This window comes from Girardinichthys multiradiatus, chromosome 13 (genome assembly GCF_021462225.1).
Source record: "Girardinichthys multiradiatus isolate DD_20200921_A chromosome 13, DD_fGirMul_XY1, whole genome shotgun sequence".
Taxonomy (NCBI): Eukaryota; Metazoa; Chordata; class Actinopteri; order Cyprinodontiformes; family Goodeidae; genus Girardinichthys; species Girardinichthys multiradiatus.
The window spans coordinates 42,907,631-42,925,632 of record NC_061806.1 but is presented as its reverse complement, the minus strand read 5'-3'; the positions used below and the strand labels follow the sequence as shown (position 1 = coordinate 42,925,632).

The window sequence follows — 18,002 nt, the reverse complement described above, 5'->3', positions numbered from 1 at the left end:
CAATGTGTTCAAGTTTTTATTCAGTTCAGATGCTGAGAGCAACACAGTCTCATTAGAACGTAGACAACAGATGTTCTGCAGGTAGTGTTGGAGTTTCAGTGTATTGTGTGATTTGCAGGAGCCAGCTGCAGCAGCAGTGTGCAGCCCTGAACAACTGAACATTTTACTGCGTAGAAAACCTTCACACAGGACTGCAGCACATTGTTCTCTGAAATGTACCAAGTCTTTTAAAGATGCCTTGCAAATATTTTAATGTTTATCATAATTTGCATAAGAAGTTTTTCAGCACTCAGTTTATTTTTAATTGATTCCAATTTCTTTGCCGTCATCAATGAGCATTGAAAAATGCCGGTTGCCTCCCAAGTCCATTCCGGTCTTGTTGAGGCTGGTAATTGGCCCAGTGGCAGCGCTCATGACGCTCAGAGGGTGAAGCTGAGCGATGCTTCTGTTCTGGATCACGGAGATCTCATTAGTCTTCATGGCCAGGCTGCTAGTGATCGCTGTGGCGTAACGATTCCAGAATCCAGGGTCCACGTTCACGGCTCGGGTCGTCTGGTCTTTCTGGAACATGTCCCCAAACTTCAGGGCCTCTCCACCCAGCAGGGCCATGGGGTTCTCCACGGAGAGCCGCCGACCCCTCCTGGCAGGGGCGTTGGTCCACATGTGGGTTCCCATATGAACCTAAGGATGACATGAGACTCTGTGAACACTTTTATCCAGAGAACCAAACAGGGACACTGGAGTCACTAAATCTATCTATCTATCTATCTATCTATCTATCTATCTATCTATCTATCTATCTATCTATCTATCTATCTATCTATCTATCTATCTATCTATCTATCTATCTATCTATCTATCTATCTATCTATCTATCTATCTATCTATCTATCTATCTATCTATCTATCTATCTATCTATCTATCTATCTATCTATCTATCTATCTATCTATCTATCTATCTATCTATCCATCCATCCATCCATCCATCCATCCATCCATCCATCCATCCATCCATCCATCCATCCATCCCACGGGTGTGAAAGATAAATTGTTTACCAGTCAGCAATTTGGTTGACCTAAAAAGAAAACTTTACTTAAATGTAATATTTGTTACATCATTTTTCTTTACTTTCAGTTATTTTCATGTATTTTTACGTATTCTGGTAAAGATCTTTGATTTATTTTCCTGATATTTAGACATTGTTCTTTTTATGTTTTTTGCTTTTGCTCTGAGCCAGCGAGCCCCAAACCTGAGCTGTCTTATTATTTCTTATTTGTGTTAATTGAATAATAAAAGTATATAATTTATCACTGATTTCCTACAAGGTGAGCCGAAAGCTTTGTGTGAACTTTAGGAGACATCATTTCAGATAGACCAATAGAAACCTTGGTCCAAGCTAAGAGTCCCGGAGTAGCTCCTGTCTGAAGAAACATCTGATTTATGTTTGTGGTCCTTATTTCTTCAGAAACAAATATCGTTGGAGAGCTGCAGACAAAGCAGCGACTTGTGATTAGATCTGATTGGTTCAGAGCAAAAGTAAGAAGGAAAACAAGGGACAAAAAAGGAAAATAGTCAAATTTGAAAAAGGAAAAAGGATACAAAAAACTAAAGAATAAAATAAAATCTGGTGTAAACTTTTATTTAAAAACAGTTTATCTTGGAAAATGATTTCTTCAAATAATGTTTTTTCCTGGAAAACGTAGTAAATCAAGAGAAGTTGAGAAAGCTATGTTTCCTCTCAGTTACAGTAAGGTTGTGAGGTTGGTGGACATTATAAAGGTCCAACAGAGTTATTAGCTCACTGCTTGTTTCTCAGACATGGGATGCGACCAGACGCCGTCTCTGCTTACCTTCAGGTTGCCCTTAGTGGTGAACGCTCTCCCACAGACGGAGCAGACGAACGGCTTCTCTCCAGTGTGTGTACGCTCATGGATCTGCAGGGCGCTGGCCGATGAGAAGTTCTTCCCACAGACGTTGCAGTTGTGCTGTTTCGGCGTTCGTCTGGGAGGTGTGGTGCCGAGCAGAGAGGTCATGCCAGGGCTGCCGGCGGTCAGGTAAGCTGCCGAGGCGAGTACGCTGAAAGGCGGCGGCTGCTGCCTCTCCATCATGCCAATCAGCTGACCTTGCCCGGTCACTTCAGCTTTGATGGAGCTGGATGAAGAATATGTGATCAGGCTGGAGATGCTCTGATCTGCAGCTGAAAGCAAAGAGAAAGCTGTGTGAAAATAAGAGTTTCCAGGTTTCAGCTAAATAGACATCAAACTTTAGTTTTACCTCTGTCTCGACTCAGCTGGAAGGACACGCTGTAAGGACTCTCCTCCTTCACAAAGGCTTTGCTTGGATCATGTGCAGATGCTGGTGCTGATGTTGGAGACTGTGACTGCTCTCTCTTCACTGAAGCAGCCAGAAGCTCCTGGTTTTCCAGCTTGTTGTTGTCAGCTGTTAGGGGTTTGACTGCCAGGCCTTCAGAGACACTTTGTAGAGGAGATGCTGCTGCATGAGGAGAACAGGAGGATTCTGACACATGAGGACTGTTGTTGCAGCTGTTCTCCACTGTTTGCTCTGATAGAACACCATCAGCACTCAGGTGGCTGCTGTCTTTGAGTCCATCTGAAAGAGGTTTAACAGCGAAGCTGTGGTTCAGACCCACTGAGGCGTCAGTCATCTTCATTTGGTTCTGCAGAGCTGATTCACCTGATGATACAGACTTTGGAGGAGATCTGCAGTCAGAGACGAAGGGTTTCATTGGATTAACATCATCCTCTATGTTTTCTACCTCCTCCTCCTCCTTCTCGTCTTCATCCTTCATGGAGATGTCATCAGTGAGCTCATTGCCATTACTGCTGAGACTCTTGAATTTGTCAGTCTCCTGACGTCTGTCCATCGTGGCCAAGTCTGAAATCTGGCCAACCATGTGCAGACGGATGTGCTGCTGCAGAGCCACGGCGTTGTTGAACTTCTCCTGACAGATCGGGCATGAGTGCTGGACCTGAACCGGAGGGCTTTCTGTGTGAACGGCCACGTGGGTCTTCAGGTTCCCTTTGGTGGTGAAAGCCCGGCCGCACACTTTGCACTTGAAGGGCCTCTCGCCCGTGTGGGTGCGGTAGTGCATCTTGAGCGCGCTCTGACAGCTGAGGACACGGTGGCACAAGATGCACTGGTTGGAGTCTGTGATCTTTTTGTCGATGTTCTCCACCAGCTGCTGAAGCTTCGAGGTTTCAGATGTTTGCAGAGAATCTGTGAGGTGTATGACAGGTGGAGAGCTGGAGGCCGGGGATGTTGACGTGTTGGGTTCTGGTGTGATGACCCGGCTGGGTGTCTCATTGACAGGGTCAGCTCTCAGAGACAGGGTGCAGCTTTGAGGTAGCTGTGCCTCATCTGTTTCCAGTATTTTGGAGGCTTCAGTCTCTGAAACAGGAGAAAAAGCTGCCTCACTGCCTCGGTGGTTTGGTGGATCAGACACACATTCACCAGGAGCTGCCTGGTAGGGAGACTTAACTGATGCTGTTACACTTCCTGGGTCATTAGAGCCTCCGATTCTGGGAACAGTGGAGGAAAACGGGAGAGCTACAGCAGCAGGAAGGGTTGCTACAACCGGCTTACTGTCCAACCACGAGGAGACAGGTTTTTCTGGAGGGACCGACATACCGTAGGGAATCCCAGAGCTTGTTGGCACATTATCCAGATACTCTGGCACCGGGAATGGGTTCATCTGGACATGAGGATACTTGTCTTTATGTCTCTGGAAGTGCACCTTCAGGTTGCCCTTGGTGGAGAAGCGGTTGCCGCAGATGTTGCACTTGAAGGGCCGCTCGCCCGTGTGCGAGCGCAGGTGGATCTGCAGGGCGCTGTCGCTGCCGAACACTTTGGCACAGAAGCGGCATTTATGCTTGAAGAAGGGTTCTTCTGGGCTGGGCTTTGTTTCAAAAAGAGACACGTTGGGAAGTTTGCCTTTCCGCTGCTTCATCAGGGCTGCCAGGGGGTCAAGTGCATTGGCTGTGGCTGCGATGCTAGCCAGAGGATTGGGGAAAATTACGCCGCTTGGGGGGCTCTGAGGTAGAAACGGCAGGCTGGAGGAAGAGTTGAGGAAGTTGGTTTGTGGCAGGGGGAGAGAGGTGGAGGAGCTCAGAGCCTGGCAGCTGCTAATACTGTTTGAGCTGGTGTAGGGAGGCAGCAGCGTGGAGATGCTGCTGCTGCAGAGGGGTGAGGTGGAGTTTTCTGGTGACGCAGAGGTAAATGTGGACTTTCCATAGAAAATTTGTGAGGGGAGACTTTGTGGCTTCTCAAGCACTGAGGGCAAAGACACGGCAGCCTGTCCATTAATGGTGGAGGGCATTGTTCCCGAAAGAGGCAGGATGGGAGGAGGGATGATTCCTGGGTTAGAGGCCAGAACCACAGACCTGGATGCTGGGTTTAATGCTGCTTGTGTTGGCTGGCGGTTCATGACAGCGACCTGGTTGCAGATCTGCTCGATGAGCTGCAGCTGGTGGACCTGTTGCTGCTGCAGAGCCAGCAGGTGCTCCAGGATCACTGGGATGGCTGCTGTGGCTGCCTTACCGCCAAGACCGTTCTTGATTCCCTGGGAGAACTGGGCCACGGCCACCCTGGTGCTGTGGAGGATCTCCAACGTAACGTTCGTGCTCGGCATTCTGTAGCTGCCGGCCACAGACATCTGAGAGGACATGGACTCTACTGAGTCTGGAGGTGGGGGGCTAGAAGTTGTTTGTGGGAAATCCTCTAGCTCCATCCCTTCATCCCACTCCCTGTGTTCTTCTAAATTATCCAGACTGTCATTGTCATTGGTCAGCTCAAAGATGGCGTCCATGGACTCAGCTACAGAGTTGTCGCTGAACGCTACGCTGGGAACAGGAGAGGGCTCGTCTGGAGACTCCTCAGGAAGACTGTCGTTCACAATGAGCACCAGGGGATCCTCGGTGCAGACTCTCTGATGCTTATTCAGTTCAGTCCAAGTGAAGAATTGAGCACAACATTTGGCACATATGTGTGTTTCGTCACTGCTGCTGCATCCTGGGCCGGACTCCACAGCTGCACCAACAGCTCCTGAGGAGGAAAAACAAAAGTCAGGGTGTAAAAACTCATCAATTATTATCATTTCATGTCATCACAAGAACATGTTTTATTTTCTATCTTTCCAGTTCAGCCAAATGAGACTGTCTCTCCAAACCATGCCCTGTGATGACAAGCGGTGTTCAAACTTATTGAGGTTTCAGTTCAAAGAGAAGTCCAAAAGTACAACAACAATGTCCAACAAGAGACAAAGGACACAAAACACAACCAGAGATCAGGAAAGTTAATCTGGTCTAAATGTTTTCAGAGACAGATGAAAATTGGAGATGTCTGAAGTCAGGGAACCCAATCAGACCCAGTCCTGGTCCAGATCTGAGACCAGCTGCACGGAAACTGAAGGTTTTTCTGAAAAGCAGGGATGGACTCAACATGGAGGAAGTCAGAAGATGCTGGACACTGAAGGCTCTGCTGTCTGGATCTGCTCCCATTTCACCTCCTCCATCTGATGATCGCTTCCCAACATGTTTAATCTGCACATTGTTCACTTACAGCATCGATTGGCTTTTCATGGTTACCTGATAAATGATCATGAATGAAAATATCAGTCCTGCAAACTCCAGCATATTTGCATCTGTTTCTTTTAATGATGTTTATAGAAATAAATCCTGATTGTTTCCCTGCAAACTGCAATAATATAACTGGACTTGTAGGGAATAATCAGAATCAGATGCAATCATATGTGATGAATAATTTTTGGGGGATTAAGAGTTTTCCTCAAGTGGATTTTTGGGACCTTTGTGCATTAAAACAGATTTAATGAATAAAGATCAGGGCAATATCAGGAGTTTATATTTCTGCAGAAAGATAAACAGATCAGCTCATCCAAAACATATCGGGATCTTTTTGAGGTAGCTGATAATATTTGGTTATTTTCTGTCACTTTGTCCATTTTTCATAGCTGAGCATTATAAGGGGTTAGAGTTTAATGTGAGCCACTGTTGTAAATGAGCATTTTCACACCAGAAACTGTGATATTTGATTCAAATATTTGTTTCATTTTATACATCATGATTTGCAACTTTAAATGATTAAGAATAAAACTCTACAGATTTAAAATCTTTCACAGACAAGAGGGACTCCATGACAGCAAACATAAAATGTGCACTCTCATAATTTACACAACTAATTTCTGCATCTGCTCCATAAATGGATCAATAAATTCAACCTAATTATACATTTTTTGGTTCAGATGTTTGCTGTGATCACACCAGGGTTCTGACCCATTTCTCAAGCCATGATTCAGTATTTACAGTTGATCAGTTCAAACATTTACTGTATTTGTTAGTCATCAAAATGTTTCAGACTGCAGATGAACAGGAAATAACAAATCTGAAAGAATAACAAAACGTTTTCCTTAGTAAGACATAAACCTTTATAGATGTTATGAGTTTTTAGTCTCATTTAGACAGAAAAATGAGTTCTGAATATTTTACAGCTGATCTCATATTTCTGCACATTTACAGTAAATTATGCTTTAATTGGCCACTTTTGAACTTTGATGGAGTCACACAGAGTGAGGAAAATGCTTTCTAACCACACATCCAGCATTGTGCAGAACTGATTCCCAAACTGTCACGGTGTGACATTTTGGACTTTGGTTTTGGAGTCTTGTGATGGTTTATTTTGTCTAGATGTTTCTATCATGTTTATTAGTTTCTTTTCCTCCCTCTACCATCTCCTTGTGTGTGTTGTGTTCCTCTAACTCTTAGTTCCTTTTGTTGTTGCTTTCTTATTTTTTGTTTTGTATTATTATTATTATTCACCCTTGAATTCTTATTTAGTATCTCTGTGTTTAGTTATGGTTATGTATTTGTTCTTATTCCAGCTTTAGTTATTGTTTATGTTTATTTTGTAATTTACATTCTTTTTATGGCCTCTTTGTTTATTTCATATGTTTCCCTCTAGTTCTCTCTTTACTTTAGTAATTCCAAAGTATTCTAGTTCTTTATTTCCTCCTCTGATTTATTCTCTTGCTTAGTTTGTGTTTTCACTCTTCCTCAGCCTTTATATTTGTTTCACCTGTTCCTTCTGCTTCCCTGCCTCCTTGTCGCACCTGTTCTCAGTTCTTTTGATTACCTGCCTTTGTCTTTCCCCAGGATATTAGTTGGTTTGGTGTCTCTGTTCGTTGCTGGTTCTCGTCCTTGATTATCTTTTGTTTTTGCATTACCTTGCCTTGGGAAACCTGCAGTGATTTTTGTAAGCTTTGTATCTAGGCTCTGGTTCATTTCCTGCAGGGTTTTTGCTACGTTTTTGGACCTTGTAAATAAATCTTTGAATTACAAAGATGATTCTGCCGAGCTCTTGTCTGCACTTTGGTCCGATCCTAAACCGCAATGTGACACAAACCTTCCTGTTTTCTTCGAAAATGTTCTGGATCAACAGTTATTCTCTGGACCCGTTTAATCCACCTAATTCTGCATCCTTCTGGCAGAAAACGTCTCCCAAACATAAGATTTGTTGCAGTAGATGAACACCAGGATGACTCTGTTCATGATGGTATGAAAATCACACATTTATATTCAGAGATGTAGAATTTATATTTTGGAACAACTGGATGGTAACAGAAACAGAACATGGATGCAGAAATATTTTCCAGTTTCTACATTCTTTTTCAAATATGAAATCAGAACTGTAAAAATACAAAAATCAAGTTTCCTGAGTTGTTTACAGAACGTCATGACCTCAAAGTAATTTTTATGATTTTCAGATATTTTGCATCTTTTAAATCACAAATAACATCTTCCCAGCTAAACCTGCCGAATCAGCACTTGTGTACAGGTGAGTTTTAGTTAAAAACTGCTTATTTTAAGGTTTTATGTTAAAACTCCAACATTTGCAGCTGGAGCTGTGAGAGGCTCATAATAACAGCTTAGAAGTGAAAACAAAGGCTTTTAAACCCCTCGTGTTAATATTTATCCCAAAAATTAATGAAGTTATCCGACATCCCAACTGTGCGTTCCAACAAATGATGAAATTTAAAAATGCAAGCGTTGCATTGATTTTCTATGCATTTATATAACTGCATGTCACAGTTTAAATAATTGTTCAGATGATGCGAACCAAGCTGCAGATTTAATTTATTTTATTAGGCAGGAACATTTTAGTGATCCAAAGCTAGGCTTCATGTTGCTTTTAGAACCCAGATCATCTTTTTAACTCCAGGTTGTGGTTCTGCACCAGGAACAACATGTCTGAGTCTTTGTTTTACTTCTTTAGACACCAGAAAGCTCACGGTCAGCGTTCAGCTGAAAATAAAGCAGGAAAAGTTCCAAACAAGGTCTGGGTATCCTGATGGGAATCGGTTCTTTGGTCCTTTTAATTTCTACACTTTTGTCTCTTTTTGTCATTTATTCCTGCAGCTGATTTTTGATGATTTCTTAGTTTCTCTGTTGCATCTGTTCCGTTTTGCTCCATTAGGAAAGAGACAGTAAGAGCAGATGGAAGGACGAGCTGTAGATCATTGCATCATGTTCTGCCACTTTCAAAATGAAGGTTTGGAAAAATAATGACCAAATATGAGATAATGTGTAGTTTCCTTAATCCTGGAATATTTTGGTAATGTTTCTGTTTTTCCTTCTGAATGTATAATGAGATATAAAATGTGATCTGTGTCTTGAACACAAGTTCATCTAAAGTGATTTAATCTCACTGTGTTGAGTTAAACACGTTTCTTGTTTAGTCAGTTGGTCCGAAATCAACACAGACTAAGTTGAAAATGAAGTTAAAGATCGCAGTTTTCAGCTGTTTGCACAGCAGAGCAGAACCAGAACTGAGCTGCAATGTGAAGTTAAAATAAGCAAAGTTCTGGTGTCTCTAAGTGGGTGGTCCAAACACACTTTCACTGTTTCAGCCTCAGATTTTCTCTCCACTGTTTAAGATTTTCTTCCAGGGAAAACAAAGAATAGATCAGGTTGGATTTTAGCCTTTGAATCTATTTCCAATTATAACTGGAATTTATTTAGAGCTGGTGCGGCTGGTCAGGGACAGCAAACAGATTCATGGCCGCTTCTTCTGCTTCTTTTTGGCCGCAAGAGACGAGAAGAGGATATCCTGAAGTTGCAGCTGAGGAGCAGGCGGGCTCTGAACTCGGCATGTGACCCGCGGGCTTCAGAAGGTCACGCTTCACATTCCCTAATTGTATTTTGATCCGGACATGGACCACTTGGCCTTCTCAGGGTGAGGTTGACAAAGGTTAAGTCAGCGGGCTCAATCAAAGTCCATCGCAGAGCGGCTCAGCCCCCATTCCCTCCTGCAGGGCTGAGAGGAGGTCCCCACACATTCAGGGCCTCCTCCTCCCAGAGATAATGATGTTGGATATAATTCTGGAGAAAAACCTGAAAAATCTAGGATTATGATCTATAAATGATTAAAACTGACCTCCAGGCCTTCTGCATGAGAGACTAAAGGGAAATTAATGTAAAATTATTATTAAACTGAATGATACATAAATAATATTCAGAAGCAATTATTAAAAAGGATTCCTAAAAAAACTTTTTCAGATTTAGATACCGTTTTCTTCAATTAGAGGAAGAATTAAAAGATTTCATATAAATAATATTACCTAAAGCAGCTGTTTAAATATCCTTTTTGAGAATTTGTGCTCAGATCAGAAGTTTAAAATAAGAATCAGGCTTTGCACAAGAAGACATTCAGGCCCAATTAAATTAACAACTCTAATTGAATTAGAAAACAAATGTTAAAATAATTAGAAATATTGATCATTCATAACTGGTGAGAGGAGAATATCTGTAGTGCATTAAACTGTCCCTTGATGTACATTTTAAAGAGGGCACCTTTGATTTTTTTTTTTTTTTTTAGGCTTTTGTGTGAGATGATAGTTAGCAGGAAATGAAATCAAATATTTTAATAGATTTATTTTAGAAAAAAAAAACTATTATGCTTGATGAAAATTTGAATAATTTAATATTTATAGAGATTCTCCAGCTTCAGGCCCAAAAGACACATATAATAAAATATAAGAATTAAAAATATAATATTAAATATATATAAATAAATATTTAGTATAATTTTTGATTTTCTATACTAATTATGTTTAAATCCTATTGTTAGCAAATAAATATTGACTTTGTAAGTAAACTGGTTGAAAACAAGTTTATTTAGGAAAAATAAAATAAATAAAATAATAGATTTTTGATTTTTTCCTGACGTCCTCTGCAGCAGAAACATCTTGCCTCAAAGCCTGACCTCCTGCCCTGCAGCCTGGGAAAGCCCCCGCTGACGCCCGGACACCTACCCCTCCTGCACCGCGCTGCGCTCCGGCTCGCCTCTTCCTCCTCCGCCTCCTCCTCCTCTGAGCGGAGCTGCTGCGGCTTGGCTTGCTTTCGGCGAGACATGCTGAGGTGTTCGCCGCCTCCCGCCGGATCATCTACGAGCTGAGACTGGCACCCTTCATGGGCAGCGGGGTCGGTGAAATAGGCTGCGCGCTCGGCGGCTGCTGCTGAGGTGCAGATTGCGCATGTCAGTATAATTATGATGGAGGGGGGATCATCCTTTTTACGACTGCAGCTGCCCTTCGGTGGGTGATTGGCTGCAGTCCATCAAGCTCACAGCAGATATTGAAATGAGGATTTGATTATAATTAGTTCGCTTCCTGTCCGGTGCGCGGCGGATTTTACGCACAACTCGGCGCAACGCCGACCCGGTTCATTCCGGGCTGAATCTCCTCAGCAGGGCCTCCCTCCGACTTGGTTCTGAGTGATCATCAAGTTCTGTGGAATCTCCTCCTTCTGAGCTCCTTGAGTTAAACAGGACGCAACACTCCAAGGCGTTTCTCCTGGTTCCGGACGGTTGGATTTTATCTCAGTGCAACATTTCCACCTGAAACTGACTGAGACCGGACTTTCCTGAAACCTCAACGAGAAGCGAAGCAAAACAGGAGTTGGTCTGTTTCTTGTAGGTCAGATTTCACCTGGTTGAAGCGTGCGTAAAAAGTGTCGCTCAGGTCGGGGGTAGATCCCTTCTCAGACTGCTGACTTTGGGAAGTGAAGCTTCAGCGCTCTCCTCGCTGCCCCCGCCTCCGGTCCATCATTAGATGGTTTGAGGCCGGCTGCGATAGGCTGCTGCCTGGGCGCCACAGGAGCTGCTGGAGCCTCTGCTTCATTTGTCACCAACTCCCACAATTTGGTTCCTCAGTAACCTGAATGAGGCCTAATTCTGAGAGGCCAGTTTAAGTATAAGCTGCTCGACATTTGAACAGCAAAATTAGTGAAAATAAAAAATCATTCAGCAATCAGTAATATAACTGAACATGTGGTTGTGCGTAGAGACTGACAGAATATTGTCCATGTTGTAAATGCTGAACCTTTAGAAGTATGACCACTTCTTTAACTCTTTCACATATTGTCTCTTTACAGCTAAAAACCTGAATGTATTTTCCTCAGATTTTATGTCACAAACCAACAGAAACTAGTTATGAAGTGAAATGAAAATGATTCACATTTTTCAGCATTTTTACAAAAAAAAGGTAAGGTGTACATTCTATATTCAGATCCCTGAGTCAGAACCTTTTAGAATCACCTTTGACAGCAGGTCCAAATTCAGGTGGGGATGTCAGCTTTAAACTACAGATTGAAATCTTGTCCCATTCTTTATAAAGCAGCTCAGGTTCAGTCAGGTTGGATGAAGAACATCTGTGAACATCAGTTTTGGATCTTTGTCTGGACTTTAATTAAGCCATTCTAACCCATGAATCTGCTTGGATCTAAACCATCCATCGTATCTCTGGCTGGATGTTTAGGGTGGTTCTCCTGCTGGAAGGTGAACCTCCACCCTAACCTCAGGTCTTCTGCAGGTTTTCTTCCAGGATTGTCCTGAATTTAGCTCCATCCATCTTCTCATCAGCTCTGACCAGCTTCCCTGTGCCTGCTGAAGAAAAGCATCCCCACAGCATGATGCTGCCACCACCTTGTTTCACTGTAGAGATGCAACTGTGTGCTCAGGGTGATGTGTTCTGCTACATGTACCATGTTGCATATTGGCCAAAAAGTTTAGTTTTGATCTCATCTGAACGGAGCTCCTTCCTGTTTGCTGTGTCTCCTGCTTCGTTTGTGGCAAACAGTACTTCTTCTCAGATTATTCTTCTGGCTTTCTTCTGTCCAGATGTGTGGAGTGTACAACTAAATAGTTGTCCTGTGGACAGATTCTGCCACCTGAGCTGTAGTTCCTCCAGAGTTACCATGGATCTATTGGCTGCTTCTTTGATTAATTCTCTCCTTGTCCAGCCTGTCAGTTTAGGTGAACGTCCATGTCTTGGTAGGTCTACAGGTTGTCCATCCTCTCTCCATGTTCAGATGATGGATTGAACAGAGCTCTGGGAGATGTTCAGGGTTTGGGATTTAGTTGTAGAACCTAACCCTGCTTTAAGCTGAACCAGAACTTCCTCCCTGACCTGTCTGCTGTGGTCCTTCGTGATGCTGGTTGTTTTCTGATCTTCTCTAGAGAACCTCTGAGGCCAGAAACAGAACAGCTGCAGTAAGACTTAGACTCAGATAAACACATCTGGACTCTGGTTAGTCATTAGGAAACATCTGAATAGTTTGTTACATCAGATTTATTTCAGCGGTTTTAGAGGCTAAATTCTTATAAAGAGGCCTAACAAAGTTCTGCTAGTAAAAAATGTTGAAAAGACGTTTTGTCAGGTGTCCGTTTGGGATTCAGCTCAGATTTGAGAGATGAAAAGATGTTTCAATCAATTTAACAGTTTTAATGTTTCTTCTACATCAGCTACAGGTTTGCAAAATGTAAAACAACTGCAGACATGGAGTAATTTGATTTAAATCAGAAATGTTTGTGCTTGTTGAACGTCAAGCGACTTCTGAATATGGTCAAGTGATCAGTTCAACCCAATTAATAAAACATAGGCACAAAAAAACCTTTTGGGATGCAATAAATGACATATCAATCAGACTGAGAACAACCTTCACTGACATTAACCAGGCCCAGAGGCAGTTTAAATTTAGGTTAGAATTAGTGGAACTGAAGCCAAATTACTTGTTTGAGTGAAGAAACGCAGCAAATTAAACCTGATTCTGGTTCTGATTCTAAGAAGAGACAGCCAGTGACTTTTACAGCTAAGGATGTTTGCAAAGGGCTGCTTGTAGATTTAGCAAAATGAAAACATAAGATATAAAACTGTAAAAATTTTTCTTTTGATCCATTGGAACTGAAGCACAGAAACATCTAGTTAAGGAGATTCTTTCTTGATCGACAGTCATTTTCCATAAACCTGGTTCTACTGAGGCTCATTTGCCAGACTTGAAGTACTTTTAGAAAATATCAAGCTTTAACTAGGTGTTTAACATAAATATAAAGTATAATAAAATGTTTTTTATTGCTCTGATTATATATTCTGATGTTAAATGTCATGTTTTCATTGGCTGGAAGCAGAAAATAATCATAATTAACAGAAATAAATACAAACATCTGTGTGGAATTCATTTATATACTATGATGGACTTACTGAAACAAATAAACTTTCAATAATATTGTAATTTGTTGAAGATAATGCCTACTGCATTAAGCTTTAAATGAAGGATGTAATAATTATTTTCTATTGTTTTCTTATGTTTTATGGGTTTGATCAACAGGTAAATTTGGTAATGAGGTTTAATCATTTAGTTTTGGTTGAAAATGGACAAGTGGGAAGAACAACGAGCATCACAATTAAAGGACACATTTTCTGTCCCAACATTTGTCCAACCTATGATGACCCAAAAACTCAACACTGGGTTATCAGTGATCAGTTTTTACTCAGGACATGTAGCTCCTGCCTTGGATTTAGAGACTTAAGGTCAATACATACCTCACAGGAAAATGAGTTTTTTTTTACTGAAGGTGGCGAGAACAGAGTTCCTTTAGGCTAGAACATTTCACAATTTCATTGCAGAAGCAAGTCTTCATAGATGCCTCCTACTGCAGCTTCTATATATAATAGCTGTCTGGCACCACACAAGAGAGATGTTTTGTCCAGATGATGTGTCAAGAACAAGCTCATCATTTTGCTCATGCAGACCAGAGAAAGAGAATTAATTTGTCTGTACGTCAAGTTCTTTATTTTTTGTTCTTTTTCCTATCTGGTCTTGTTGTGATTCAATGCACATTAATAATAGCGCTAAGTAGCTGATAGGTTCATATGTCATGATCATAAAGATGTTAAGATGTTTTGTTTCTGCATTTATTCTGAGATAGTTGAAACCTGTTGAATTGTAGAGGACCAAAGCCAGAACCCTGAGGGACGCCTCAGTGATTCAGTTCTCACATTAGTGATTAAAAGGAGATGTGGTGCCTTTAAGATTAAAGAGCAGAAATAGTTAATTTACGTCATTACTGTCATTAATGAACACATCAATATAAATAAAACTGTAAAACAATGCTGGATATCTGGTTTTAAAGTGTGTAATAAAACTCTTTGTGTTATTCTTTCATTCATACTGTAGCTGCATCAAAGCTGAGAGGAAAGGAGCATACACCAGAGCTGTAATGCCCTTTCACCCGGCTTTGTTCCCAAACTTGTAACTGCATGGTATTAAAAGATGCAGCTTGGGGCGGACAGAATCAGCTGCTGATAATTGCAGTTACTACACAGCAGCCTGGTATTGATCGGCATGTCTGCTGCTCCTCTGCTATGGAGAGATAAGGAGGTCCTCTCTCCTGCTGGAATATTATTTCTTCTGACCTATCCGGTTTCTGCAGACTTATGATGAATAGCCAGAGTGTCCAGGAGCGCTTATCTGGAAACTCGACCCTCCTTGATTCAATATTGATTCTGTGTAAGGGCTGTTGCCACGCACAATCAAACCACTAACTTCTTGTCCATGATCTCTTCCAGATCCTAACGCAGACTCCTGAAGCACCTCTTGATTCTCAATATTGATAGTTAGAGGAAGAAATGAATCAGTTTGATCAAGTCGTAGTGATCAGCAGAGCTCTGGTTTGCTTTTTGCAGAAGGATGTTGCTCCAGAAATAGACAAATAAAATCTGGAGATTTAAGAAGATTGGAATATCAGAAGCTGGACGTGGCAGAAAACAGCTGAATTATGTAAGTTCGAGTCAGTGGAGGGATGTAGGAGGTGCTGTGACAGAACATGAGGCCTGAGATGGAGATATGAGGTAATGACCTCTGACCTGCTGATCAGTGCATCCGTGGGAAAGCCCCAACTATGCAGAGACAGGACATACCTGCTGCTGTGCTACAAACCTGACGAACCCATGCTCTGCAGAAAGAACATTAATTAACCCCTCAGAATTTATCAAGGTTCGAAATTAATTTTCCATACATAAATGTTTTGATTTGAAATCATTGAATTTGTGCAGAGATTCTGGAAGGAACATTCTGGATTCTGTCCTATTGATCAAATGCTTTTGGGATCCAGTTTAAAGCAAACATAAACTCCTCACAGCACCTTGCCAAAGATGCAACCAGTAATTCATAAAAAGGAAATAAACTAAACATCTGATGCAACCGATGCTGCAAGTTGAAACATCAGACCAAGAATCTGTTTTATTTCACAGGTAACTGATTTATGTTGACAACTGGAATTATATTTGAACACATTTCATCTGTTCAGTTCTTATATGAAAATCTGTTTAAATGGAGACATGAATGATGCTTTCAGAAGGTTAAAGGTGTTCAACACTGAACACAAACAGCTTTAACATTTACACCTAAAACTGCTGAATATTGCTGACAACTTCAAGAAGAAACTTAAGTTACATTATATAAGTGAAACTTCATGAATGCCTGAATTCTTTATTATTCTCCGTACTTTCCTGTTCATCCTGTGAGTATAAGCGTGGTTATATTCTGTTTATATTTATTGTAACAAATCAATATGTGTGTGATGTAAGAGGAGCCCAGGAAGATTAGCTGAAGCCGTGTCCAGCTGAGGATAATGTGGAGCCAAAATTAAAACAAACATACCTGAGGTACTTTCTACATTAAAGATGTGAGTGGACCGTTACAGTTGGGCCCAGAATTATTCATACCCCTGGCAGATTTAGGTTTTATATGATTTTCTGTCACCAAGAAGTTTGTTTCTGATGAGAAATGAGAAGGTGTCTCTGAAAAGAAAATTATACAAAAGGAGGATCGGTTTTGAAATAAAAAAAAGTATGTTTTTATGAAATTCTTTTTAAAAATGTTGAATTGTTTTCACTCTTCTGAATACTAATAACTAGAAATTTTTATTGGTATCACATCAGAAAATGCCTTCTTCTAACAGCTAAGCAGCGTTTTCCATGTTTCTTCTGCTGTTTTGATGATTTGTCTTTGGTGATGAGCTCCAAGTCTGAGGTTGGAAGGCCTCTTTACCATCACCCTTATCTTTAGCTCCTTCCATCAGATTGGAGTTAAGACATTACATTAGCCGGTATCTGCCAGGGGTGTGAACAATTTCTGGCTTTACTGTAACTTTAACTGTAATTTTTGTGTATTTTAGTTTTGAAGATTGGAGACTTTAAAATGTCTCAGTAACAATATTCTGAGGGTCCAGTTTCTAAATGTTATTCACTAAAGTATATCAGAAGAAGGGTGAAAGATCTCAGGTTCTGGTTTCTGATATTACAATACAAAAGGATGTTCTAGAAAATGACCATAAATCACGGGTTGGATCAATACGGCCAGGTCGGCCTGCACTCGCCTGATAACACAATCAATACAAAGTATTTGGATTTTAATTAATACGTGACGAGTAGAGTACTGAAGCTGTGAAATACGACCCGAGCCTGTTTAAAATACACTGGGGAGAGTAACATACGACTCAGATACCTGCTACAACTCAAGACAAGTCGATGTGATCTGTTAACTGAGGAATGACAGAAAGGAAGAGATTGAAGAAGTTGCTTGTTGACCAGAACCAGCTGAAGTTCTGTCAGGATGAAAATTAATGCAAAGATGTCCATAAATATGCACTCATTAAGCCTAAAACATGCTGATGTCCAACTCTCGGTCAAAGGGTTTTTCTGTCACTGCATTTTATGTTGTTAAAGTACACTTTAACTGGATCAGTGCTTCTTTGTTCTCTTTGTGTCTCTGCTCTGTTCTCTCAAACCTCCAGTCAGTCGTGTCAGATGGCCGCTCACACTGAGCCTGGTTCTGGTTCTGCTGGAGGTTTCTTCCTGTTTCTTCAGACTAAATGAAAAACACAGTTAAAATTTTCCTCCTCACATATAAAGCCCTTAATGATCTAGCTCCATCATACATCAGAGATCTGATTGGTCCATATGTTCCTAACAGAGCACTTTGTTCTCAGACTGCAGGTTTACTGGTGGTTCCTAGAGTCTCTAGAAGTAGAATGGGAGGCAGATCCTTTAGTTATCAGGCTCCTCTCCTGTGGAACCAGCTCCCAGTTTTAGTCCATGAGGCAGACACCCTGTCTACTTTTAAGGCTAGGCTTAAAACTTTCCTTTTTGATAAAGATTATAGTTAGAGTGGCTTAGTTTATCCTGAGCTATCTGTGTAGTTATGCTGCTATAGACTTAGGCTGCTGGAGGACATAATGACCACTTTCACCCTCTTCACTACATTCTCATACTACTCTCCAATTTTGCATTATTTGCTGTTATTTCAGCTTTTAACTTTATGTTCTCTCTTTTCTCTTCCTAGAAGCTACACCTGGCCTGACTCTGTGTCTACCTGTGACACCTTTCTGGAGAGGGGCATCGTTCAAGCTTCTGCTAGCAACAACTTAATGCTCACCTTCTACAGATGATCCACATGGCCCTGTCTTTCAGTGTTTAACCCTTTCTCTCTCCTAGACATATAAATAAACTGAATTGAGCCCAGGGTGTGGAGCAATCCTCAGTATATGTGGAAGTTTGCTACTTCACTGAGTGGTGAGGGTACAGGAGACCATCTGAGAGATGCGGGAACTAGCAGGAACAACTGATTTGTG

General features: G+C 41.4%; 1 protein-coding gene across 1 annotated transcript; it reads right to left on the bottom strand.

Moving 5' to 3' along the window:
* On the bottom strand, window positions 1-12,349 carry sall3b (spalt-like transcription factor 3b). The gene is made up of 4 exons (XM_047382764.1): window positions 10,345-12,349; window positions 2,277-5,063; window positions 1,853-2,199; window positions 1-681 (listed from the first exon to the last, which is right to left on the bottom strand). Exons 1-4 carry the CDS (start codon window positions 10,442-10,444, stop codon window positions 301-303), a joined length of 3,615 nt encoding a protein of 1,204 aa, XP_047238720.1. The 5' UTR covers window positions 10,445-12,349; the 3' UTR covers window positions 1-300.
* Window positions 12,350-18,002: the final 5,653 nt, after the last annotated feature.